At 54.0% G+C, this 25,294-nt stretch overlaps 2 protein-coding genes and 1 long non-coding RNA gene across 3 annotated transcripts in view; 1 reads left to right on the top strand and 2 right to left on the bottom strand.

Annotated features, from left to right (window-relative positions):
• LOC121059838 overlaps positions 1 to 23,844 on the top strand; it is a 46,879-nt gene extending 23,035 nt beyond the window's left edge. The window contains exons 2-5 of the long non-coding RNA XR_005814659.1: positions 4,504 to 4,662; positions 5,134 to 5,226; positions 11,452 to 11,585; positions 23,739 to 23,844. This is a non-coding gene — a long non-coding RNA (uncharacterized LOC121059838). The remainder of the gene's footprint in view (positions 1 to 4,503; positions 4,663 to 5,133; positions 5,227 to 11,451; positions 11,586 to 23,738) is intronic.
• Positions 9,522 to 14,354, bottom strand: HOXB1 (homeobox B1). Its single transcript, XM_040537005.1, has 2 exons — positions 12,425 to 14,354; positions 9,522 to 11,697 (listed from the first exon to the last, which is right to left on the bottom strand). The coding sequence occupies exons 1-2, from the start codon at positions 13,122 to 13,124 to the stop codon at positions 11,372 to 11,374; spliced, it is 1,026 nt and encodes a 341-aa protein (XP_040392939.1). The 5' UTR covers positions 13,125 to 14,354; the 3' UTR covers positions 9,522 to 11,371.
• HOXB2 (homeobox B2) lies at positions 20,484 to 24,158 on the bottom strand. The gene is made up of 2 exons (XM_040537006.1): positions 23,771 to 24,158; positions 20,484 to 22,642 (listed from the first exon to the last, which is right to left on the bottom strand). The coding sequence occupies exons 1-2, from the start codon at positions 24,156 to 24,158 to the stop codon at positions 22,062 to 22,064; spliced, it is 969 nt and encodes a 322-aa protein (XP_040392940.1). The 3' UTR covers positions 20,484 to 22,061.
• Positions 24,159 to 25,294: the final 1,136 nt, after the last annotated feature.

The raw sequence follows: 25,294 nt of genomic DNA, 5'->3' as shown, positions 1-25,294 counted from the left end.
AGAAGAAAATACTGTTGGAGCTGGTTTCTTTCTCTACCTCATTTGAATATATCCCTTAGCTATTTTAGCTTTCACTTACTTATTTTGACAGGAAGTGATGGCTTTGAGGCAGATGTGTTTCCTTTCCAGACAGAAAGAACTGTGGTCTTTGAGCTACGAATTGACATAGTATAGTGCTTACTTCTGAGAATAAGAAATCCTGAATTTTCTTTCTGATTTTGCCCTTGTGCGGGAAAGAGAAAGCCCCAGTCATGCCTTTCATCTCAATTTCCTCAATTGTCACAGATATGTTACACAGGTTGCTCTGTTACCACTGGCCCAGTAGTTCACGTTCTCAGATGCATGTTTAAAAACTCTTCATTAAAAGAAAGAGCTGGCTGTCGCTTTCTAACGAAAAGTAAATAATAGAGGTGGCCACAGTGCTGGTTCTGTGGCTCTTGATCTGAGATAAATCCTTTTTTTATCTGCTGGGTTATTAGAAGCACACCTTTACTTGTGAAAGTTCAGGTGAAATTGGGTTAAAAATTGGAAAGGATGTGGGCTATAAGTATGTTTAAAATGTTATCTGTTCTTTCTCAAACATGTCTTTCCAGCTCAGGTATTTACATGCTGATAACCTTTTGGTCCCAATGGTGCTAAAGACTTCATGCCTTGTATTTCAAAACTGATAAGAAATTGAAAGATGTGGAGTCTCCAAGAAACGTTATGAAAAACAACCCTCCTCCTTTTCCCTGAGTTCCTTGGTTACTGTGCTACTTGAAACATTGAGTTTCTGGAAATTATTTACCATAGGAAATTTTCTGGCCCAAAGCGCATAGGAAGGAGACAACTTTGAGGGAGACGAGAAGACGTACAGCTTTTGTTATTCAAAGGTTTGGCCTTTGTTGTCCCTTTGATCTGCCACTCTCATAGATTCCTTCCTATCAGCAGATCAAGGAGAATTTTTATCTTACTGGGAGCCTTTGCATGTGTGCTGTTATTTTTTATTAAACTCCTTCTGCAGTAATATCAGGAGAAGTTTTGCAACCATCTCTGTCTGTTCTTTCCTGTAGGAACTGGACAGACAAAAAGACTCTGTATATAAGATGTTTTAAATAAGCTTGTGAGCAAATGTTGTTGGAATGCCTCCACCCCCCTTTATGCAGTAATGTGGCCACACTATAGAAGGAGATTTAGCTAAAAAATAGAAATCTACCGATGTTGGTCTATCTGGGAACAGGAGAGCAGAGAAAGCTCGTGGTGCTGCTTGACTTTGGCCTGAACTGGTGGCTACTGAGAAGAAACTTTCTCTGATGGTATATGAAATGAGTTCAGCAGATCTAAGGCCAAGCAGAACTGTGTTTTTGCAGTAAAAAATTAAGCAAGCAAATCGCATTGGCACTGATACTCTCTAGCACAAACTGGAGATGAAGTGAATTACTGACACTGGATTCCCATTCCTCAAGATCAGGAAGGGAAGGAACCTTGGCAGGATGAAATTTCACCTGCCACTCCCAAACTACGATTAGACTCAAGGACTCATTCTCCCAGGCCCATCACCAGCACCTTTCACAAGCTCTCCATTTATTGAACAAGAAGGGGAAAACTGCAGGGTGATGCACAGCTCTGAATTTACTGGCAGAAACGTCATCTGTTTCAGCTTGATGCTGTTGACCTCTGACCACTGCATTAACTTAGTATGTTCAAGTAGCTGGTACAAGCCCAGTTGTATGAACTGAGTTTTAAACTGTTACACAGGTCTTCAGAAAGAACAAAACTTAAACTGTTAAGCTGTTGAAGTGATTCTGATACCGACCTGAAGTACTCTGATCTTGCAGAGACAGAGACCAAAAGGCACTCAGATACTGAACAGATACATTGCATGCATCTAATGCATTAGTTCAGTGACAAGCATCCTCGTCTTGGGCTTCCATGAATGTTTCTCCTCACTGAGATACGATGGCCACTGAAGGCAGTTGATATACTGTGCTTCGTCTGGAATACAGTCCAGCACAGCAGGGTACTGAGGCCTTGGCACAGAGACAGTTGAGGAAGCCAGATGACGTTCCAGTCATACCTTTCATAGCCGAGACGATGTGATCGATTTATGTCCAGTGCTGATGATGACAGAAAAGCACAGGATAGTTAAAATGTTGTTCTTGGTGTATTTCATGTATGACTGGACAAAACTTAACACGGTGGGTCAATGACATTGCAAAAATGCAGGTCCTTAACAAATACCCTCTTCTGCATCTTACGGAAGAGCTGCAGAAGGTTATCTATCACCTGTACAAGTCTGGCACTGCCTGAAAGCTGAACAGTTCTGCCCTCTGGCTCTGTCTGCTCCAGCATCACCCAGCTGACCTCAGACTACCTTCATCAGCTGTTCAAACGAAGTTCACTCAAACTGTCCCTAGGGAGTGCTCCCACAACCCATTCTGCAGGCAAAACTCGCTGCACATTCACTTCCAGTACCAGCGTGCTCACAGGAAGCTGGGGATCAGTTGGCTCCAGACTGCCAGGTTCTTAGGAACAGGTGAACGGGCTTGGTCCAGCGTACCTGAGGAATATCAGTTCCCTCCCAGCCGTCCCTGCTGCTGGAGTGCAGCAAGGGACAGCAGAAGCCAATTCAGACAGCCCATGATGCCCCTGGTATCTTCGTCTATGCACTGCATGAAGCAGAAAGCCTCTCTGCCGCCCAGCACCCAGCAGAGCAAGAGCCTCACCCTCCTGGGAAATAGCGTGCACAGTACAAAACCTTATCTCAGTCTTTCCCTGCCTTATTCCCCTTATTATCTTGGGGGGGCGGGGGGAAGCAAAGATTTTGTGGTTAGATTTTGTTATTTGTGGGGGTTTAGTTTATTGATACAGCAGCAGAAACAATATTAAATGCACAAAGAGCGTCTGCTGATTTTCGTGGCACTATCAATTTCCTCTTCAGCATGGAGGAGAGGCAGGGTGTGGGTCAAGGAAAAAAAGATTTACTTTTCCTTGATATGCACAACCTTGGCAACGCAGTTGTGAATGCACTGAATTTGTAACAAGCCTTTCAGAAACGCTCCCCTGGAAGACTTTATAACTTTGTAGGCAACCAGCCTCCATTCCGTAATCAAGTCTTACAACATAGCTCACTACTTCATAAAATCGAAACAAATCATAAGGGGGGCATATTAAAATAATTTGTATCAGTAGGGACTGATTTAAAGCCCAGCTCCTCATCCATCAGCGAGATGCTTTTGTTTGCTAGCATATTCCTGCAAACTGCAGAAAAGCTTTGCCAAGTCAATTAATTATAAAGAGAAGAGAACCTTCGCGGAGAGAATGGACAAAGGGAAGCAGGGAGTGACTCTAATAAACTTCTTCGTTAGAAATCCCCCCAAAAAAATAATTGTGGGAGACAAATGGTGCCAGGACGTTTGATCTTTTGTAGGAGAATCATTTAGGACGACGTTTATTGCACTAAAATAGCGATTTTTGTGCCATCCGGCTCGCACGGGATAACACATTAACGGGAAGAGCGGCTGGAAAGCAAAACTCGGGAAGGCAGCAAACCCATCCTCTTCACTGGGGGCTGTCCGGCTCGGAAATGGTTCGTCCTTCGGAAGCGGTGCCAAAGCAGCACCGGCGGGGCCGGGGCCGGGGCCGGGGCCGGGGCCGGGGCGGGGGGCGGCCGCCGCCTGCTCCTTCCACCGCCGCGGCCCGGCCCCTGCGGACCCGGCGCCCTCCGACGGGCTCCGGGCTCCGGCGTCGCACAAAAACCCCTTTGGTTTGCGGGACTGGGGTGCTCCGCCACGAAGACTCAGCGGTACCTCTGAAATACGAGGTTCGTAGGAGATCTCCGGCTGCTAGAAGGAGCTATATTTTCTTCGCTCTGTCAACCGGCATTTAAATATGAACCATCTCGAATCCCTACGTAGGAAACGCAATTAAAGGGCCATTAAGAAAACATTTTTCTCGTATCCTTTTCCGTAATAAACGAGTTAGGCTCGGCGTTTCCGAGCTCTGTGGTGTGTCGAAACACGCGGCAAATCGGTGGCTATCAGCACACTAATTGCGGCAAAAGGGATTGAAATCGGGAACCGGATTTCAAGTACTGCTCCCTTTCATGATTGCAATGCCAGTATTTTCAGATGTGTCATGGTCAGAATAACTCACACAGAGAAATATTTTGTAGTAGTAACTAAAAAATAATTATTATTATTTCCTTCCTTTCTCTGAGACGTATTAATAATTATAAACGAGGTTAAAAGCCACTTTTTTGTTTGAGGGAAAATCTTCTCACCTAAATTACGGAAATTGTTTAGGAAAGGCTTTTTGTTGGTGGGTTTGATCTTTTAGCTTGGCAAGAACTTGGACTCTTTGAACTCTTAGCAAAAGTTAGAGAGACTTTGTTTATAGACGAGAAACAACTTGTTTTAATGTCTTTTTTTTTTTTTTTTGTAGTGCCAGCTTCTCTATTTGAAATAAGTGGTACATTGTTTTCTTTCTGGTAACACTGTTTTCTTGCTGTCTTCCCACGTGTAGCTCCGAGTGTTGCTGTCTCAAGAAAAAAGATTGAAGACGTGGACAAAAACCACTGGGATCTCCCAGCACCCGCTGCTGGGCTGGAAGAAGGAAATGCAAAGAAAATGATTCGGGCAGAGTTGATGAGTGAAGGAAGAAATTAAATAAAGACAGACTGAGGTAGGATTTCCAACAGGCAATATTTCCACTGAACCTACTCGTGGGGGAAAGAGCAGGAGAAGTGTGTGAGATTTCACACACACACACCCTTTTTTTTTCCTGCAGCTTAAAACACTTGTATTGTGACACTTCACCGGGTTGTTTAATCAGCAGAGACTGTGATAACCTCCAGAATTTTATAGCCATTAACAAATCCATTAAATCTCATCGGATTAGCTTTAAGGACACAAGAAGGGAGTGGCTCCTTCTCGTGTCTGATTTTAAGAGACACCTCACACAGGACAATTCGGCAGTCGTGTGCTAAAGGGCTGTAAATTCACAATACAGACCGCAAATTCTCCCTTTTTATCAGAGACACTCTGCCAAGGTATTACAAAGGTGCAAATACTCCGCAGAGCTTTAGGCTTTAGATCCTCAGACATAAGTCCTTGTCTGCTCGATAGGAATTGATCATGTGCTTTCTCTTTCCAGTTTTCAGTTTTTAATGCCTCAGTCTAAGTAACTGGTCTACGGAATCAGGAGGACTGACGTGGGAAGGACTCAGCTCGTAGAGCATCCATACAGGTGAATTTATAAGTAATCATTATATTCATAATGAGTAAAGCCTAAAATGGTGCTGTTGGAGAATTTGGTTCCTGCCTCTAGCAACTGTTCGGAGTGCAGGGCAGGAAAAGAGATGAAGCAGGAAGGTATCTGTCTCTCTTACCCTGTGTCACATCTGTGAGTGCCCCAGCGTACAGGTAGTCTCTGAGGACAAGTGCTGCCCTCGCTGGGACCTCCCAGCTCCACGGAAGGGGCTCCTACCCCACAGTCTGACCCAAAGCCCTCTGGAGACTCGCATGGGGCTTTTTGCCAATCGCCCAGGCAGCAGGCAGGTGCCCAGAGACACCCAGCGCCCCAGACAGGGGCAGGTTCGGATTCTGCCGTGTCCCTGAGATTTCTCGAGTCTCTGGGACTGTCCCCAGACACTTCATGTTCCTTTCGTCACCTCACAGAGGCCACCACGGTGCTGCCCTGGATATCGACCCAGTTGGTATTTCGTTTGGAGATGCTTTGGATTTACCTTGCTGTTCTATCTTCTTAATGGGAACTCATGCAGGTTTTGCTATAAGCCCTTTTTGCAACCCAGGTCAATTTTCCTGCCTCTGAAAGTGGCCAGACCTGGTGCATCCCGGGGCAGGGCTCAGCGCTGCAAAGCGCCGACTCTCACCCTGCCCCAGAGCAGTGAGTGGCCCCTCACCGAACCTGGCCCCGTGAGTGCCAGGTTCCTCTCCCAGGCTTGGTCCCGGAGCACCCTTCTGAGAATTCACAAAGAGCTTCATGCCTTTCCCAACTCATGTCCCTGGGGCCTTACAGTTGCTGGTCTCCAGATACGCTCTTTTCTATTTTGCATCAGTTTTTGATTTGCTCTTCATTTTAAGATTGAGTCTCTTGCCACGAGGTTTACTTATACATATATAAAATATATTTATATAATATATATTATATGTGGTTTATACTTTACTTAAATGTAAGCGATGTATATATTTATAATATAGGGAGTGCATACACACTTGTATATGTATATGCATACACACACATGTATAGGCAACTTTTTTTCTCCCTGTGGCAGTTTTCATGGTTGTACTGCATTTGCAGGATTGTACCTTCCCTGTCACACAGACCCCCTGGTCAGAGTTAATGTCCGTGAACTATCCACCCTCCTGGAAGGGCTGACCTGTGCTCCCTGCACTGAAAAGCAGCTCCTGCCTTTCTTGGTGTGTCCTCCCTGGCCTGGAGCTTTTTCTTTTTTAACCCCAAATAATTTTTCAAAGCAGCCTCCTGGCTGGGAGTGCTGAGTGCTGCCTTCGCAAGGGCTGGCTGGGACACAGAGACCCAGGCTTGACCCCATCTCTGGTCCTCAGGCCAAGCTGGGCCCATCTTTGGGTGAATTCATTTCAGGCTGAACTTTGTGTGAACCTGGGCCCGAGGGGAAGGGAGCCCGACAGAGCAAGGCTGACAGAGGCAAGTTCTGAGCAAACCCATCAGCCTGAGTAAATATTGAACAAATCCATGTGAAGGCTGGGATTGAAATGGAGCTGTCAGACCAGTGTAAACTGAAAGGATAGGTGAGCCCTCTGAAGAGCAAGGAAACATTCTGTACGCTTACTTCTGCAATTGTTTCTTCCACCCCAACCCTTTGCCCCAGACCTCATTTCACCTGCCTAAGAGGGTAATGCAGCCCTGAAGCTGATTGGCACTGAAATATCTGTGTTGGTGGAAAATAATAGCTGGGGGGCAGAGGGGAAAAGAAAGAAGGAAGGGGGCTGCACTGTGGAGTGGCCCTTTTAGTGTAATGAGCAGAGCGGGTGGGAGGGTTTACAGCTGGGGTCCGACATGAAGCAGCAGATCAGAGGTCCCCCAGTTTAAGTCCAGGTGACCTATGCAGACTCAACCCTCAAAAATAAACATGCAGTATATTTGATACGGAGGCAAATGACATACACTGTCTGTAAACATACACAATCCAGATAAATACAGTATGCCCAGCTCCCACGATTGAGCCCAATCGTGCTGCTGGGGCTGTGTGGCAGGGGACATGCCCAGGGCCGGGGTGGTCCTGGCTGTGCAAGCCCCTTGCCCAGCGGGGAGCAAGGACAGCTGCGTTCACCCATCGCTTCCCAGGGCTGCGGGTCTCCTTCCTAGTTCTCCGTGGGTTTTGGTGACACCTAAAAATGTGCTTGCGTCAAAAATGGTGAGAAAACTTATCAGACATGAAAATCCCTCTCGGTTTCCATGACCTAGGGTGTAGCGGCTCCCTTGGCAATGTTACCATGCTGGCAGGTGTGTGGACACCTTGCTGCTTTGGTGCTGCTCTCAGAAGATGTATCAAGCAGTGTTTTGGTTCTGACTCACCCACAGTGTGACAAAAACATCTTTCCCTTGCCCTGCTCTGGTTTTCCGAGATCTGGGGAGGGGGTAGCTCCTTACTGATTTTGTTGTGTGAAACAAATTTGGAGAAACCCGGAAGGCTTCGGCCCCTGTTGCCCATCACTTCAAGGCATCAAAGACTTTCAGGGGTCAGCAATAGCCAGAGTACAATCACAGAGGGAAGGTTTTGTCCCCCGGACAGAGACCCCCAGGAAAGCTTCACACCTTAAGTGCAAAGCCAGCAAAGTGGAGTTGAAAGTAAGGAAGTCTTCAGGTATTATTATTATCATTATTTAATAGAATGTCCTCTTCTGAGATCAAAAGGGCCTCACGTTGTGAGAACAAATGCCTTAGGAGAAGCATTTCACACCGAGGGGTAAGGAACAGATGGCCCTGAAGTGTCTGCCACGCCAGGCCAGATCACCGGGAGTGCCGAGGGCGTCTCTTCCCCGTCCCCTCCTCCCGCAGGGGGACAACAGCTCCAGCACAGCGACCGCCATTAAAAATGTACAGGGTTGCTTCTCTTTAACCGGGATTTTCCCCTTCCTCTGGGATATTAAAGGCATTAATCTCCATTAGGAGGCGGCTTTGCCTCCTAATAGTGTAGAGTAGTGTAGAGTGTAGAGGGGTCTTGGCTAATTTTCCTGCCCATAAAAAAAATGCAGTGCCAGGGAACCACGGACAGACGCACGTGGAGATAAGGGAACAGCCCCGTCGTTGTGTATCATTTATATACAACAAAGGAGTGCGTGCAGGCCCCGTGTTTGCCATATAATCCGGCGGTGGGAGTAGGGCTGAACCCGGCAGAGTTCTGCAGGCGGCTCTGCGGAGGCGCAGCCCGGGCCGACGGCTGCGCAGGGCCCGCACCTTCCCCTGCCTCCCGGAGCGTGGGGCCGACGCGCGTGGCCCTCGCTGCCCCGCGGAGCGTCCGGTACCGGCCGCGGGACCCCCTGCCGCGGTTGTGCTGCGGGGCCGTTCAGCCCGCTCCTGCTTCGCAGAAGCGAGTTTAGGGCTCCTGAGAGAAAAGGGAGCGTGAGAAACCTGGAGGGAGAGCGCGGGGAGAGATCTGTGGCTGCGGGAGGTGAGCGCGGTGCGAGGAGCCCGGCTGGCAGCGAGGGGACGGGGTGAGGGGGGCGCCCGGGGGGTTACATATGTAAGGGCGCATCGGCACCGTCTTTGCGGACTCTTGCGGAGACTCCCTTTGAGTTTCAAATGGGAGCTGGGAGCCTTTGTTGTGCCCGACACACCAGCGCTTCGGTCAGTAACCCCCGGGTTGTCCCGGCCGTTTTCTTTGCCCGGCTCTTCCCCGAGCGCTGGCCCCGCCCGGCCCGGCCCGGCCCGGCGCAGCGCTGCTCGTCGGGGGGCGAGGGGAGCCGCGGCCCCTTCCCGGGTCCAGAGACAACGGGCGAAAACCTCCCCGGTGGAAACCCACGAGCTGTCTGAAGCGCAGCCCCCCGCTCCCGTGAGACAGTTTAAATCACGCATACTCAGCAGGACCTTCGATCGCCTTGGGCCAGCGAACAGGTTAAACCCGGCTGGCTGATGCCCGGCGCGCTGCGAAGTCGGTCTGGCTGCCTGTGCTTTGCTATTCGCGGTCCCCTCTCCTGATGTTTTGCAAACCGCTAGTGTAACAAACTCCTCTTTTCACCTTCCCCCTCACACACACACGTCTTTTTCTTGTCCCAGAGCTAACTGGACGCTCGGGATGGCCCCCGAGCTCGGCGGACGTTGCACGGGGCAGGGCTGCAGTGCCGGGGAGGAGCGGTGCTCCCCGCCGTCGGAGCCGCGGGGCCGGGCAGGTACTTCGCTCGTTCCTGGCCCCGCGAACGCCCCCACCTAAAAGGTTTGCGAATGGGACGAAGCTAGAACAATAGTTTCTCCTGGCAGCCCCTCTCTTTACTTGTTTAGAAATCCCAGAGGCGTTTCGAGGTAAAAAGGTCAGAGCTATATCCGGGCCCGCGGCCCCCCCGGCAGCGGGAGGGCTCTGCCCCCGCTGTGGCCGCGGGTCCCGGTCCCTCCGCGCCCTGGCCTTGTGCGCCGCTCACGCTCTGGAAGACATCCGTTCTCCTTTCGGGGGCCACCTTCGAAAGCTGAGGAGATAAAACTAAATCGACGCTTCGTTCCGTTTTTGAGTTGGGTCCGCCTTACAGAACCGTTCCGTATAATTGGGAAACTCGCCTTTCCCCCACCCCCGGACCCCAACTTGATTCCAGTTAATGTCGCTGCTTCGGAAGTGCTGAACTGCTTCCTTGCCGAGATGCTTATACTGAGGAGGAGGAGGATTTGCTGTTCTCATCAGGCCCCCTTTCACTTCGCGTTGTAAAGCAACTCCACGTGCGGAGCGACGCGTTTCTACCCGGCCCCGTCTGGGAGACTTGCTTTGAACTCCCCCGTAGCGGAGGTGAAAGCTGGTCCCGATCCTGCAGCTGCCGGTGCCAAGGCGGGGGTGGGGGGGTCTTGGAAGGGCCCCGCAGGAAGCAGGATCGGGCACTTCGTTTGGGAGCTCTAGCAGCAGACGGAGACCTTTTCCTTCCTCCTCCTCCCTCTGAGCCCGGGCTCCCCTCCCCGTGTCGCGCACTTCCCTGGACGGGAGAAATTTCCATTTCGCTTAGGGCCGAGAGGACGTGAGTGTGGAAAAAGTAAACTTTATTAGACTGAGGTAGTTCCATTTCGACATACAGAGCATGGGGAAGGGAGTGGAGGCAAAACAGAAGGTTCCGATTAAGAAACCACTTGTTTTTCACGATGACCTTTTTCTCTTTAAAACAAACTCTAACAAAAGTCGCCGCGGTTTTCAGTTCGTCCTACGGTAAAGTTTCTGCTGGGAAAGGGAAACAATCAGCCATGGTTAAATAATGTTTTTATCGGACTCCGATAAGCCTAAGAGGATGGGGGTGCAAGGAGCCGTGCAGCCTCGCTCCAGGATTTCAGGCTTTCGAGACAAATAAATAGCAGTCAGTGCATCAGCGTCCGGGGGAGCCAAGCCCCGCGGCCCCCCGCAGCCGTGTTCCCGTGCGCGTTCACACTTCGCAGCACGGTGACCCTTGTCCAAAGTACCCCGAGGTCTGCCTTCGCCTCATCTCGTTTTAGCTGATAACACAGCGCTCCCCCAGGATTAGTAACAGCCCTCCCTTCCCCAGGATTAGTACCAGCCATAACCAGGAGCGCGTAGAAAACCACGTGAAGTAGCACTAGTGCAAAATGGTACCAAAGGAGTTGCATTTTTGCTTTGTGTTTGTTTGGGTCTTCCCACAGGCCTCTAGCATCTTGGGCCCATCAGATATCTTTCCAAGATACACAGAGTAAATAAAAAGGAAACAAAACAAACAAAAAAAATACCCCAAACTTTTTTTTTTTACAATCTCTCGGGGAGGAAAAATGCATGAAATGTAGCATTCCTGCAGACAAAAGTCCTTGTGCACACTTTTAAAACGGGAGAGAACTAAATTCGTTTTAAAGTTTCTGTAGTTGAAAGTGCAGTTTCTATTGGGGAGAGAGAAGGGAGAGGGAGAAACGTCCCTGAGACAAACGTCTATTGCTAAGGACAAACGAGGACACGGCTGCTCCTTTGGAGTCCAACGTTTTACGGAGTGTCTATAAATTAAGAGAGAGAAAGGCAAGGTGGAGAATTAGTATCACACGCATGGAGACGGCTGGAGCCAAGGGGGCTGCTCGGAAGGAAGCACGGCCTTGCCCCCGCGCGTGTGTGCGGCCGGGACGTGCGTGTTCGTGCGTGTGTGTCTACTCGGGCTGCGGGAGCAGCCGCCCCGGGCTAGCCTCCTTGCCCCTGCGGGGCGGCTCAGGAGGACACCGAGCTGGGGGAGGCCTCAGGTGAGGTGCAGTTGGACTGATCCGAGGCTTCGCTCGCTTCCTTCGCAGACCTGGAGGCAGCAGCCGGGGCGAAACCCTCCTTTTCCCTCTTCTTCTGCTTCATCCGCCTGTTCTGGAACCAGATCTTGACCTGGGTTTCGTTGAGCTCAAGGGTAGCGGCGATCTCCACCCTCCGGGCCCGGGTGAGGTACTTGTTAAAGTGAAACTCCTTCTCCAGCTCCGTCAGCTGCTTGGTGGTGAAGTTGGTGCGGATGGTGTTGGGCTGGCCCAGCAGCCCGTACTCCGACACTTTGGCTGTAACGAGCAAAAGCCAACAGGGCAGGAGCGGCCAAAGCAGTCCCTGGCCGGGGCTGGAGGCCCTGCGGAAGCCCGATCGAGCGGGCTCTGCCCTGCTGCCCCTCTCCTGGGCGTTTGGCCCCCGCCCCCCGGAGCTTCGTGCTTGCTCACAGAGCCCGAGCTGTCCCCTGGCTTCCCGGCGCGGGGTTATAACCTGGGGGGAAAGACTGCAGTGCTGCTCCCTTCGCTGGCACACCGTCACCCCGGTTCCCTGCAAACTGCCCTGAAACTTAACGTGCGTGGCAAGGAGTGGAAGGGGACGGGAGGGCCCGCTCGATCGGGGTGGGGGTGGAGGGAAGATTGCGGTTTAGGGAATATTTTAGAGAGGGAAGTTGAACAATGGGAGAGGTGGGAGCCACGTCTGTGGAAGAAGCAGGAAACCCGGAGCGTTTCCTATCCCGAGCTGGGCTTAAATTGCATTGGGCCTGCGGGAAAGTGCGCTCAGGGTCCCTCCATCAGGTGTATCTGCAAGATCTCTGGCTGGCCTTTCTGCAGCGCTGGGCTGGTGCTTAAAAAATCGGGCCCGTGTTCCTCTGGAGGATGAGCCCCGCTGCCTTGAGTACGAGGCCCGGAGAAGGCAGAGAGCCCGGGAAGGCAGAGAAGCCCTCCCCGGGGCGCGGCGCTGCCCCCGCCTGCCCCGGCCCCGGGGGCACCTCCCCGCCCGCTCTGCGCGCCCCAGCCTCACCTGTCTTGGGCGGGTTCCTCTTCACTTTCATCCAGTCGAAGGTCCGCGTGGTGCCGGCGCTGGGGCACGGCTCGGAGGGGCACGCGGGGTCTTTGTCCTCGCTCGGAGCGGGCGACAGGCTGCCGTAGAGGCCGGCCAAGAAGCCGGGCTGCTCCTGCCCGTAAAGGTGCTGCGGGTAGTGCCCGGCCGCCGCCCCGCCGTAGCCCTCCGCGAGCGAGCCGAGGTGCGGCCCCGCGCTGGCCGCGAACCCGGCCGCCGGCAGGTACCCGGCGTCCGCCTCCTGCGCGCCGAGGTAGAGCGGGGGCGGCCCGTAGCCGGCGCCGCAGGTCGCGGCCGGGTACCCGGCGGCCGGGGCAGCGCCCGCGAAGGGCACGGCGCGGCCGGCCGGGGCGGGGGCGAAGCCGGGGCCCTGCTGCGGCAGCTGGGCGGCCGCGGCCGCGCTCCCCCCCGCGCCGAAGCGGCCGTCTCCGTGGAAAGGGTCAGTGGCGGGGCTACCTGAGCACGAGGGGAAGGACGGGGAGCTTTGCTCTAAGTGGTGGTAGGCGCCCGTCCCGCGGTTACAAATTGCATACTCTAAGAAGGAGTTCATCCTAGTATTGTCCATCTGCCACTGATGGAGGAGGGTCAGCCTGTTTTGGGGGGATTCCGCCTGCCCTACAACCTTTAGATAGTATGTCAAAGCTGTAAAACTTCCTTCCATGCATCGCTGGTCCTCGAACCCCGGAGCCTTCGGCGGGGCCGGGGTGGGGGCAGGGGGAGGCGGCCACGTGGCTCGCCCCCAGCCCAATGAGCGAGGGGCTCCTGAAGTTTGTCACATCTCTGAGCTCATCCATCAAGGGCCTGACATTTGCATAACAAAGGGGTTTCAATCAAACCCTGCCCATCAATCTGATAACAACACGAATGCGTCAAAATCTTTCCTCAAAGACTTTAAAAGAGAGGAGGGAGGTGGGGTGCGGGGAGGTGGAGGGGAAGGGGGGGCCTGGGGGAAGAATTAGCATTATCTGCGCCTGTTTTAAGTGCTAAAAAGGCCCCCGAGTTATTCGATTAGCCAATTTCGGCAGAACTTCCCCTTCCTCAACTTAAAAAGGCTTTTCCCGATCCTAACTCCATCTGAGAGAAAGAAAGATGAAGGAAAAAGAGGTAGGGAGGTCTGACTACTTCTCCCCTCCACCGCCCCAAGTACAAAAGGATGCTCGTTTCTTCGTTGCGAAACTTTACCTAGAAAATGGCTTGAACGTGTTTGGAGTTTTCTGGGCTAAAATCTTCTACGAAAACTACGCTCCATGTGCTTTAATTTTGCCACGCGGGCTTTGTGTCTAGGGCCAGTGTGGGTAAAAGCAATGTAATTAAATCAGTATTCTAATGAGACGATGAAATAAAGTTACGAAGACAGAATGTCTTTTGTTGAAGAGAAACCATGCCCTGCTTAGCAGTTGGAGGAATGGAACCAAAAGTTATCTGTGTCGGTGTAACCATCCTGCCCATTTTTCTATCCATCATTTGTCCGTGTACCTACCTATCTCCACATTTACTTCTGAAAACATGAGATGTTTTTAAGGGCTTTAACCAGTGCTGGAACTTTAGGCTCTGCTTTTCTACGGCAGACCTGGTTTGATCTTCCCCTGAGTCTGCTGTAAGACCGGAGCTTTCCTCTAGCAGAGTCCCTGTGATGAGTAGGTGGAAAGACACTGACTTCAGTCCGGCCACTTACTGCTCAGAGAATGGAAACATAGGTAGGCAACATTTATTTACTTGTTAGCAGAAGGGAGACAAGAGCACCCAACAATATGACGCCCACAGTCATTTGTTACTTGTCAGGATATTTACTAGTTATTCAGCCTCTAGGAAGAGCCAGGAGGGCACTTTTTTTCTTTTTTTTTTTCTTTCCTTTTTTTTTTTTTTTAAATCAGGCCAAAAGTTCACTTTGAAAGGCATAAGCACGTTCGTTAGTTCAGAGGTTTGGCTGATGCAACCCGTTGGGGTAACGTTTGTTAAGAAACTGCAATAGCATCAGCCCTCCTCCCATATTCAAATGCCCTCAAGAGAAGACGTGATATTTAGTCAACTCCGTCTCTTGTCCTTCAATAAAAAGAATAAAGAGAAACTATTTCCAGTGCTGTGTTACTACTTATTCATGTATTCTGCAGACTTTGCTGATGCTGAGATATTCAAAAAGAAAATACTTCAGGATACAAATGTTCTCTGAAACAAGATACCTCCTTTTTTGCATAAAACAACAGAAAGCACAGAAAGTGATTATAGAGATTCAAAGCAACTCTCATGTAATTTCCCTTGCAAAAGAAATCGGTTTCTAATTTGATTCCAGGAGTGCTTTTTGTATTATGTTGTGTTCGCGCTTAAATTGAATGTATTATATTTAAACGATACTTACAATAGATAATTTATGGATGTAAAATGAAAAAAAAAAAAAGGATAGATGTTTGTTTCATCCTTGAACCATTTGTTTCGTATTGTCTGATAATTTTGCACCATGATCTCACTCCAGCGTTACATTAAGGGGATGCTTTATGTCATTAAAATACAGCTGTCTTCTGGAGCTGCAAAATTAGCTCCGAGAGAGCTCACTTCTGCGGAGTTATGGAAGAAAAAGTTTTGCTATTAAACTCCGCTCGGACGTGAGGCAGTTCTGGGGGGGAAGTACAGCTTCTTTGGTGGACGGAATAATCGTATGGGACGGGATCAAAATTTTGGCCCTGAAACAGAGCAGAGATCCCGACCCAAACAGGAATAAAACGTGGTCCTTGGACTCCTGGGAGCCACTCTAAGCCCTGGCTTCTTCGGGAAAAGTGAAGCTACCGAGGCGTGTGAGGGCGAAGGCAGAGCTGAGACGGGGGTGCGTGGAGGTGAAGCCACTTCGGCTGAAGGTTTTCTTCCCCTCCGTGGAGGCAGTCGTCGCGCTCGGCGCGTGGGGGGCTGGAGCCGATTTCCTCCCAGCAAGGGGACGTCGCCCTCCCGCCCGGCCGCTCGCCATCTGCTCGCGGAGCCCGGGCAGCGCAAGACCGGGAAGACTTCGGGGGTGTCGGGGCGGCAGGTGCCGGGCTCCCCGGCCGGGGGACGAGCCGCCCCCCGGCCTTCGGCGGGGCAGCGGCAGCCGCCGGCTGCAGCGGAACCGGGAAGCGGGCGGCGGGCGGGGTGCGCTGCGCTGCGCTGCGCTGCCCGGCTCGGGGGGCTCCGTTTCGGCCCGCGCTGCCCCGGCGCCGCCTTCCTGCCCTGGAGCAACGTGCTCTTCCCCAGAATGCACGGCCTGCGACTGCTGCGCGGCATTTTCGAAAGCCACAGCATCAATGAGCACGCGAGCACACTGGGAATCGCCGGGGAACCGCTTCTCCAAATTTCCCTCCTAGCGCTGGAACCGGTATCAGGTCACTGCTCTCGTTATGCCTGGTTTTCATTCCCCTTGCGGAGAAAGTGTGAGAACCAGTTTCGGTACTGCGGGCGAAAGAAATACCAGACTATTGATAACAAGCAGTCGCCTGGCGAGCATAATGCTATTATTTGCACATTTATTCCATTAAAACACCCCTTATGGAAAGTTGAGAGAAGGGAGGTGGTCAAAACATCCGAAGAAAATGTGTAAATGGAGGTTCTCAAATTACCAGAGCTCTGCCTCCTCTCTCACACCACGAAAATAGTTAATTAGCCTTTACTCATATCTATTGCTTGATTTTCGCTCACGTGCTGAGGAAGACAGTAATTCTTCTGCCTCCCCCAAACCGACGGGATTAAAACAGAATATCTCGAGATGAGCGAGCAGAGAGGGCCAGTGGGGAGGTTTCAGGTCTTTGATTCCTGGAGAAAGAACGCGTTGCCCAGGAGAGCGGTCGGTCAGTGGAGGAGGAAAGGAGGGAGCACAGGGGGAGCTCCCTCCTCGGCCTCCTTCCAGCCCGGGGCCTGGCACGCCTCGGAAGCCGTTGCCACCCACACCCAGCCTGATAAGCAGATAAGAACCGAGAATAACATCATTTTTCCCGCGAAGCTGTCGGTGGCAGGAGGCTTCTCGTGCCCAAACGCCCCCAGTGCCCTTGGTCCCTCCACCCCCGCGGAGGCAGAGGGCCGTGGCGTGACAAAACGTGGGGCAGCTCGTGGGCTTGCTGCCCCGGGTGGAAGCACACCCACGCGCTTGCACTGTTAGCGAGGACGAGGCGTTGGGCCCCCTCGAGAAAACCACGCCTTTCGTTCCAACCCGATGAAGGCATCTTACTAAAATAAAGCTTTTATTGAGTGCAATGTCTTTCTTTTAGCGGCATAAAGCAAGCCCCGTGACACTCGGGACTGCAGCAGCCTGGGGAGAGACCAAAGGGGGATTTTGCTCTTTCCTAAGAGCCGCTTTACTTGTTGAGACAACTTGCCTGACACGAAGGATAAGGCCCTTCTGAAGGCGTTTCTTCCTTGTAAGAAATCTTTACCCGAGGCAGACTTGGAAGTTTTCTATGCAGGCAACACAGAAGAAATGGAGCATTTCCAAAGGCTCCAGAGCACACAGAGTCTACAGATGCTTCGTTTTGGAGTTAAAGATAACTCTCTGCGGAGAAAGTTTGTGTCGTGCGTAAGAAATGTCAGTTCTGGCTCCTCGCGGGGTGATTTATAAGAAGCAGCGCTGACGCTCGGGATGCGTGTTTGGCTGCGGACTTCGTTATCACCAAAAAGGACTTGTCCTTAGAAATTGTCAGAAATTTACAGTCTCGGTAACCATGTGGCATAGTTAAATCATGGCCTACTAAGCCTGCGTATATTTAAGTCTAAAAACTGAAGAGAGAAAATAATATGGGAAAATGCTTCAAAGTTTGGGATTCCAAAGTGATGCTGAAGGGAATCCCTTGCATGAGTTACAAGCACGGGGCTATCTCCGTGCTGCAGAATGAATACGAGACACTTCAGATAAGATACAACCCTTCTTATCTGCCGCGCTCGGGCGCCGGCAGAAGGCCGGGCCGGGCCCCGGGGCGGCTGGAGCGCGATGTCCCTCTCGGGCATCTGCTGCGCCCCAAGAGCCGCCGGGCATTTGGCGGCTTGGCTTGGAGTCAGTTCGTGCAGATCTCTGGACGGGCCGTCACCATCCCCCGGGGGCGGATAGAAGCCCTCTTAGCCGGGCAGAGAGACGTGGTTTCTGTTCTCGGTCTCTTGAGTGACACTTTGAGTGAAAGATTTGGGTGAGAAATAACTGTTTCTGTATTTCTTTCTCTGTGTGACACAACCCCCTCAAATCCCACCTCCTCGTGCGTCGAAAGATCAAACTCCTCCCGCTGGCTTCGGGGAACCCGTCCTGGTTGCCTGTGACTCGCATCGGCTGTGCCTCCGTGGTCCCCAGGGCAGAGGTGCCTGTGTTCGAGTCCACTCGTCTGGCCACCGAGGTTCGCTTAAGCCTCGGGGAGGAGAGCTCCGTGTCCCTCCTGCGCACAGGGGCGCCCTGCCCGGGCCGGCAGCCCCGCTGGGGGGTGCAGGGCCGGGACTGGACCGGGGAGCCCCAAGCCCTTCGGGTTCACTCCGGTCCCTGCAGTTATCAGCACCCAGCGGACCAGACGTGGGCTAGCTCCACCTGGACCCGACGTACTTGGCTTTATTCACATCTGCATCGGTATTGCCGGTAGTAGTAGGTCAGCATTATTGATGAAAACCAGCATGATTCTAAACAGTATCCCCCTGGCTTTGAGACCTAGGTTCACCTGGGTTAACAGCAGCGTTTCCTAAGGTAGTTTCTCTGAATCCGACACTCATTTCCCCCTTCGCGGTGTGTAGAGGGGAAAAGAGTAACCGGCAAAGTTGCGGTGGAGGCGGGAGGTGCCAGGAGGGCGAGCAGAGGAAGGTGCCCTGTCCCAGCTCCTTGCTTTGACGGTGATGGAGCCTTAGGAAAGTTTCTCAAGCTCCTGCCAGTCAGGACAGGGATGCATTCAATGCGGGACAAATGCTACCACTCAGCTGAGAAAACAGAGTAGTTCCCGGAAAGCCGGAGTCTGGCACCGGCAGCTCCGGAGGGCGGTCGGGGTGATTCCCCGGGAGAAGTAACCGCTTCCCACCTCTCACATCAAAGGCTCGGGGCCTGCCACTCGGTCTCGCCCGCGTTTCCTTCACAGAAGGTTTTCCGCCCTGAGCCTTCCCATGGCTCTAATGGGTTAGTTCAACATCTTCAGGGCTTCAAGTAGCTCTTTAGCAAACACATCCCCAGACTAGACCAGCACAAGATAAATATTACTTTAGCATTCCTACAACACGTGCGAGCGTATCTCATTTGCATATTTCTAGGTTAATAATCGTGAGGCAATTGCAGTGTTTTGACAACGATCAAGAGCTGAATACGCTTAATATGCTTAATGTATGCCCTCCAGTTGCACAGAACAGAAGGGCAGGGTTGCAAATATGCATTCCCCATTTGTTTGACATTTTGAAGAAGGTAAAGAATGGCTGAACTGATGGCGAAATCTTACAGTCATTCAATAATTTAGATTTTATTGAATATTCCCCTTCTTTCCTCCGACATTTCAGTCTTGCTAATTAGGACAAATAAGAAAGGGCCTGCTGTTAGCAAGGATAATAACTGGCGAGGTTCCATTTATTAAGTCACTTTCCGTGGGTGTATAATTGATCTGTGGCTGTGACTGGCATGCTTTCTAGACCTGCAGCAACTTTGAGAAGTCATTACGACCTGCAAAAGGGCCCTTGTTAGAGATTTGTATTGATAAGGTGTCAGGGTGTACGTCGGTGGAGCCCCGCGCCCCCGCCCCACCCCGGGTCTGCTCCCGCGTGGGCCGCGCCGCATGGGGGACGCCGAGGAGGAAGGGGTGCGCGTCCCCCTCCGCCTCTCGCTTCCCCTCCTCCCTTCCACGCGGAAAGGGCGGGTGCGCCGTGGAGATCCGCTGCGAGCTCCATTCGCCAAGAGACGCGTACGTGCGCGGCTTCGGGCGAACGAGAAGCGCCCCCCGGCCCCAGGCGCACGGGACGCGCACACGCGCGAGCCCGGCGGGGCACGGGAGCGGCCCCGGCCCGGGCCGAGGCAGCGCCGAGCGCGGGGGCTGCGCGGCCCGCCCCCGCCCCCGAGCGCCGGCTCCGGCCGCCCCGCACCGCAACAAGCCCGTGCTCGGGAGTGCTGCGGGGCGGGGGGGGCGAGGGGGGATCTGTGAAGCACTGGAACAAATGGCGCTTTGATAGACAGCGTCTGGCAGCGCCGACGCTGCCGCTGAGTATGTTCCAGAAGCTGGAGATATTAAATAAACTTAAAGATAATGAATAGCCTTCTGTGGTGCTTGGGCTGGGCCTGGGCTTCCCCCCCCCGCAGCCCCCCCGCCTGGCTCGAGGACTTCTAGAGCGAAGGAGTCGGGAGAGGGGGCAGCGCAGCGGGGGGCGACTCCCGGCCGGGGGCTGCAGCCCCCGCGGGCCGCGCGCCGGCCGCTTCCTTTCGTCGACGGGAGGGTGCTTTTGGTAACGTTCACCTGCGTTTCGTAACCGCCGTCCACTTCCATTTTCAGTACACACCGACTCCTTCCCGGAGCGAGCTGTTAGCAGGTCGGAAACGTCTGCTCGCTTGATTGGGAGGGAGGCCAGCGGTGTCATTCCGAGTGAAAAGGTAGCCGTAAAACCAGCCTGCCTTTGTTCCGGCGGGGAGCGATAACCCAGATCTTCGCACAGCAATTTCGAGAACATCTGTCGAGGCCTTACTTTCTTTCGTTTTATTTCTTTTTACTGCCCGAAGCGGAAAGCGAGCCCGGCTCCGACGCCCCCAGCACGAAAGCACAGAACGAGCGAGCGCGTTCCCAGGCCCCGGCCCGCGGGGGGGCGGCTCCGCCCAGCCGCCGGAGCGCCGGAACGGCCCCGCGGGACGGAGACCGCGGCCCCGGGGAGCCCCGCGGGGCCAGGCCTCTCCGGGCGCGGCTCGCCGCCCCCGGCCGCCGCGGGCCGCCCTGCGCCGGCCCTCCGCTGGCCCTGGGGCCGGGGCCGGAGCAGCGCCGCGGGTAGGGGCCGCTCGGCTGCTCCCCGCGCTCCCCGCGCCCCCCTCGCCCCCTGCCCGCGGCGCCCCCGGGCTCGCCCCGCGCGCAGACGCCGCCCGCCGGGGTTCTGCTGTGCCCGAGGAACCACCGGTGACTTAGCAAAGACGTAACGTGATTTATTTTGGGTGTCACCGCGATTGATTCCTGCGCTGACCCCCTTCCATTCATAAGCCTCCCCACCCCCTCCGCCTCGCCCTCCCTCCCTGATATGTGAGGTTTGTGATTAAAATCGCATGTTGCGAGACCGCGTTCGTGAAGGGATCCGCGAGCCGAGACAGAGCTGCGCAAACTGCTGCGGAAGGAGACCGCAGATTTACGAGGCCGGAGGTTTTCTGGGTTTTGCTGCTAAAAAGACGGGGGAGGAAAAAAGAAATGTCTCTTTCAGGCTAATCTCTTCCCCCTCTGCCCTCTGTAGCATTTATTTGTTGGCCAAAATGATGGCTCGCACCACTCATGCTTTGCTCCTACTCGAAATCCCCCTTTTTTCGCATTTTCTTTCTTTAAAATACTTATAACTGCGATGCGGCACGTTTCGATTTCCTGCTGCAAGCGATGAGACCCGGTGGAGTGGGCTCACGGCAAGGGGCAGCGCTGGCCGCTCCGGGCCGGGCTGCGGGAACGGCTGCAGGGGGCCGCGCCCCCGCCCCCAGCACGGGAGCGGAATGTGCGGGGGCTTCGCGGCGCCGCCTTTGTGCTGCCTTCCCCTCGGCCCGAGCCGTGCTTACGGGAGGGAGTCTGAGTCACAAAAACACACCAGCGAGCGTTAGCATGGGAAACAAATACCCGGCTTCGATTTATTTTAAAAAAAATGACAATAAAAAACAAGCTCAAAGAAAATTCAGACAGAACGGAACAGGGCAAATATTTCTGACCCACGAAGCCTCTTGCAATATTAGTCGGGAGCAATTTCTTTTGTCCTCTCTCTCAATGCACATGAACAGACTATAAAGACACCAGATTGCTGCAGATCGGGGAAGAGGAAGGAGACTGATTTAGGAAAAAAAGAAAAAGAACAATTTCGAATGAAATATATAGCAACCCACGGTTCTTAGTTTTATAAAGGCATTTATTTACTCTATGAAAATAATGTACAATAAATAATTTGCCATTTACTATTAAAACATTTTAATAAATAGTCTACATCTAAAACTTAAAAAGAGGAAAGAAAATTCCTCTGTTGTATTATTATTATTATCATTATCATTATCATTTTATTAAGAAATCTAAAAGTCTCATTCTGATTCCTGAGAAAGTCACTTGAAGGATTTACAAATGTTTTCTCTCGAGGCCTGACATGTCTGATGTGCGTGAGAACTATCGGGCGCCGTCTTTAAAATAAATAAGAAAAAAGCCTATAATTAAGAACCTGGTTTTAATTACAAAATAATAACAATAAAAACCCTACTCTTTTATGTGAGCCTTGTAAAATAAATACTGCGAGTGTGATTCCGGTCCCGCAACGCGAGGAGTCTCGGAAGACAGAGTTTGGGGCTCGGGGGGGGTGATTGAACGAGTGGTGGCTCGGGGGCGATTTCGGGGGCGCCCCCCCGTCCCCGCAGCCGGGGGCAGCTGGCGGCGGGGCTGGGGGCGCCTCGGCCTGGCGGGGCAGCAGCGGCAGGCGGGGAGCGGGCCCGCTACTGGAAATTGAGGTGCTGCAGCTCTGCAGCGCAAAGTGCGCTTGCAAAGAAGTCCAGGTCTTCCTCGGAGAAGTGGACGGGGCTCCCCAGGGAGTCCTGCAGGCCGGGGGAGAGCTGCAGGCAGGGCTCTGCCGAGAAGATGCCCAGCTCCGGCGGCGGAGGCGAGTCCCGGCCGCCGGGGCGGGCGCGCTGCGGGCGGGAGGCGGCGGCGCGGGGCTGCGCCGGGCTCCGGGGGCCCCCGGGCAGCTCGGGGCGCGCCTGGCCGCGGCTGGGCCTCAGCGCGGGGCCGTCCTCGGCCTCGTCCAGGGGGTCGCTGCCCTCGTCCGGGCCGGGGCAGGCGGCGTCCCCGTCGGGGGGCTCTTTGTGCCGCGTCTGCCGCTTGTGCTTCATGCGGCGGTTCTGGAACCAGACCTTGACTTGCCGCTCGGTCAGGTCGAGCAGAGCCGCGATCTCCACCCGGCGGGGCCTGCAGAGGTATTTGTTGAAGTGGAATTCCTTCTCCAGCTCCAGGAGCTGCGTGTTGGTGTACGCCGTCCGGAGCCTCCTGGAGCCGCTGGTGTCTGCGAGCCCCTGGGTGTCTTAAACACACAAAACCGCACGTTGCAAAAGAGGGAGGGGGGCCGGTGCGCGGATGGAGGGTCTGGATCCGTCCCCTCCTTGCTGCGGGCAGGGCAGAACGTGCCCCGCACTACCGAGCGGGGGTGGGGGGAGGGTTGGGGAGCCGCTGCGAGAGAAGATAAATGTTTAATTAAGCTCTTCCCACTGTGGAAGAGGGTTGGAAATCGCTCTCCGGTACCCTTGCCCCCAAGGAGGAGAAAGGATTTTTCCCCCTGGCCTCTCCGTTTAGAAACCTTTCTTCTCTGCCCCCTTCGCAGACATGGGGAATTTCGACCCGTTTTTCTCTCTCTCTCTCTCTCTCTCTTTTTTTTTTTTTTTTCCTGCCAGTAGGTTAGGGACTGACGCTGTGGGCTTCGATTCCTGTGTTATCTGGCCAATGAGCTCTGGTGTCCGCCTTTCTGCCTGAACATTTTTTACCTGAACGGTGCTAGGAAAATACCGAAACAGTAAATTACACTTACACATTTTGTCCCGGGGGAAGGAGGGTCCCTGGCCAGGGTTACTGAGCTCCCTGGACAAGGGACTCCTTGGGGAGACGTCAGTTTGCCTGGGGGTTGGAGGATTTGGGGGTGTATCAGTTTTGCGATGGCGAGCTGGCTCTCCCCACTGCGCTGGATGCTGGGGACCCCTGCTCTCCGTCTTTCTTCCTCCTCATCTTGCTCGCAGCAGCCTCAGAGTTACCCACCCGTCTTTCTTTCCGCCCTCCGCTCTTTTTTATTATTTTTTTTTTCCCTGTAGGTTGTAAAGAAAATCAAGGCTGGGAGGGAAAGTCAAGAAAATGGAGCTGTGGCTCAGCTGCCAAGTCTCCCCGCTGTAGCTCATAAAGAGCCCGACTCCCCCGGAAATCTCTTTGCTTTCGCAGAAGTTGCAGCAATTTCTCTTTTATTTGAGGGGGGGATAAATACCCGCCCCCCCGGCGGTGTACATTGCTGCGGTGCATTTTATTGCGTGACACAGTTTCGGGGAGGTGCGGGGCAAAGTCTGTCGGGGAGCCAGGGCAGGGCTGCTGGTGGGACGGCGGGGTCTGTTCATCGTTCGAATCCTCTCCGATTTCAGCAAACATCCCCTCACCCCCTTATTATACGAACCTGCGGGAGATCCTGCGGCAGGGATCGGCAACGAGGAAGATGATGGGGGGGAAGAGGAGGAAGACGAGGATGGAGCCTGGGTTGCTTTCTTGGACGATTTCTTCTCCTTCATCCAGGGGAATTCCGCTGCCAAGGGGCCGGGCTGTGCCGGAGGCTGGGGCCGGAGCAGGCCATGAGATGCTCTTTTTTGGCTCCTCGGTCTTCCTTGGCTGCTGGAACAAGGATTCAGGCTGAGGACGGTTTGCTCAAAAGGAGGAGGAATTAATGTCGAGTTCTTGATTGATGAAGTTTGAAATGTCTCCAGGACAGCGGGAAGAGACGTCAGGCACTCTGCGAGCGAAGGCTGGCTATTTATAAACCCGATCTCCCTCTCAAATTCAAAATTCATGGCTTTTCCAGGGCCCAGGGTTTAAAAAGCGGGAGGGGGGGAGGAAGGAGGAGGGGAAGAGAGGAAGAAATCTGAGGGCCTCAGTTTTTATGGCAGTGATGATGATGGTTCTCGGGCTTTTTATAATTGTTATATTGCTGATAATACAGGCGTATGGGGACCTTGCTCTGTTAAACTCGAGACTGGGGCGAAATTGCAGCCAATTCGTGGTCACGTGGCCATCCGCGGCCAATGGCAGGCGGGGCCTGGTGGCAAAGAACGCATTATTTTCTTTAATTGATTAAAAAAAGGCGAGGGAAGATCCCCAGAAAAGCATCCCTGCCATCCCTCCTCGGCAGGCTGCGGGCGGCTCCGCGGGGCCAGCGGGCAAGGAGCTGCTGCCCGCACTGCCCGCACTGCCTGCACTGCCCGGTGCTGCCCGCACTGCCCGCACTGCCCGGTACTGCTTGCACTGCCCGCACTGCCCTCATTGCCCGCACTGCCTGCACTGCCCGGTGCTGCCCGGTGCTGCCCGCACTGCCCGCACTGCCCGCACTGCCTGCACTGCCTGCACTGCCCGGTGCTGCCCGCACTGCCCGCACTGCCCGGTGCTGCTTGCACTGCCCGCACTGCCCTCATTGCCCGCACTGCCTGCACTGCCCGGTGCTGCCCGGTGCTGCCCGCACTGCCCGCACTGCCCGCACTGCCTGCACTGCCTGCACTGCCCGGTGCTGCCCGCACTGCCCGCACTGCCCGGTGCTGCTTGCACTGCCCGCACTGCCCTCATTGCCCGCACTGCCTGCACTGCCTGCACTGCCCGGTGCTGCCCGCACTGCCCGCACTGCCCGCACTGCCTGCACTGCCTGCACTGCCCGGTGCTGCCCGCACTGCCCGCACTGCCCGCACTGCCCGCACTGCCTGCACTGCCTGCACTGCCCGCACTGCCCGCACTGCCCGCACTGCCTGCACTGCCTGCACTGCCCGGTGCTGCCCGCACTGCCCGCGCTGCCCGCGCTGCCCGGTGCTGCCGGTGCCGGGCGGCCCCGCGGCGACGCCGTCGGTGGGCTCGGGACATTTGGTTCCCCCCGGGGGAGGCGGACGTGGGAAAAGCGCCTTTGCCCGCCCGAGGTGCCTGCCCGCAGCCGGGGAGAAGGCCC

The sequence above is a fragment of the Cygnus olor genome, chromosome 25 (assembly GCF_009769625.2).
Source record: "Cygnus olor isolate bCygOlo1 chromosome 25, bCygOlo1.pri.v2, whole genome shotgun sequence".
In the NCBI taxonomy this organism is placed as follows: Eukaryota; Metazoa; Chordata; class Aves; order Anseriformes; family Anatidae; genus Cygnus; species Cygnus olor.
The sequence above is the reverse complement of the archived record's forward strand: the minus strand, read 5'-3'. Positions and strand labels throughout refer to the sequence as shown.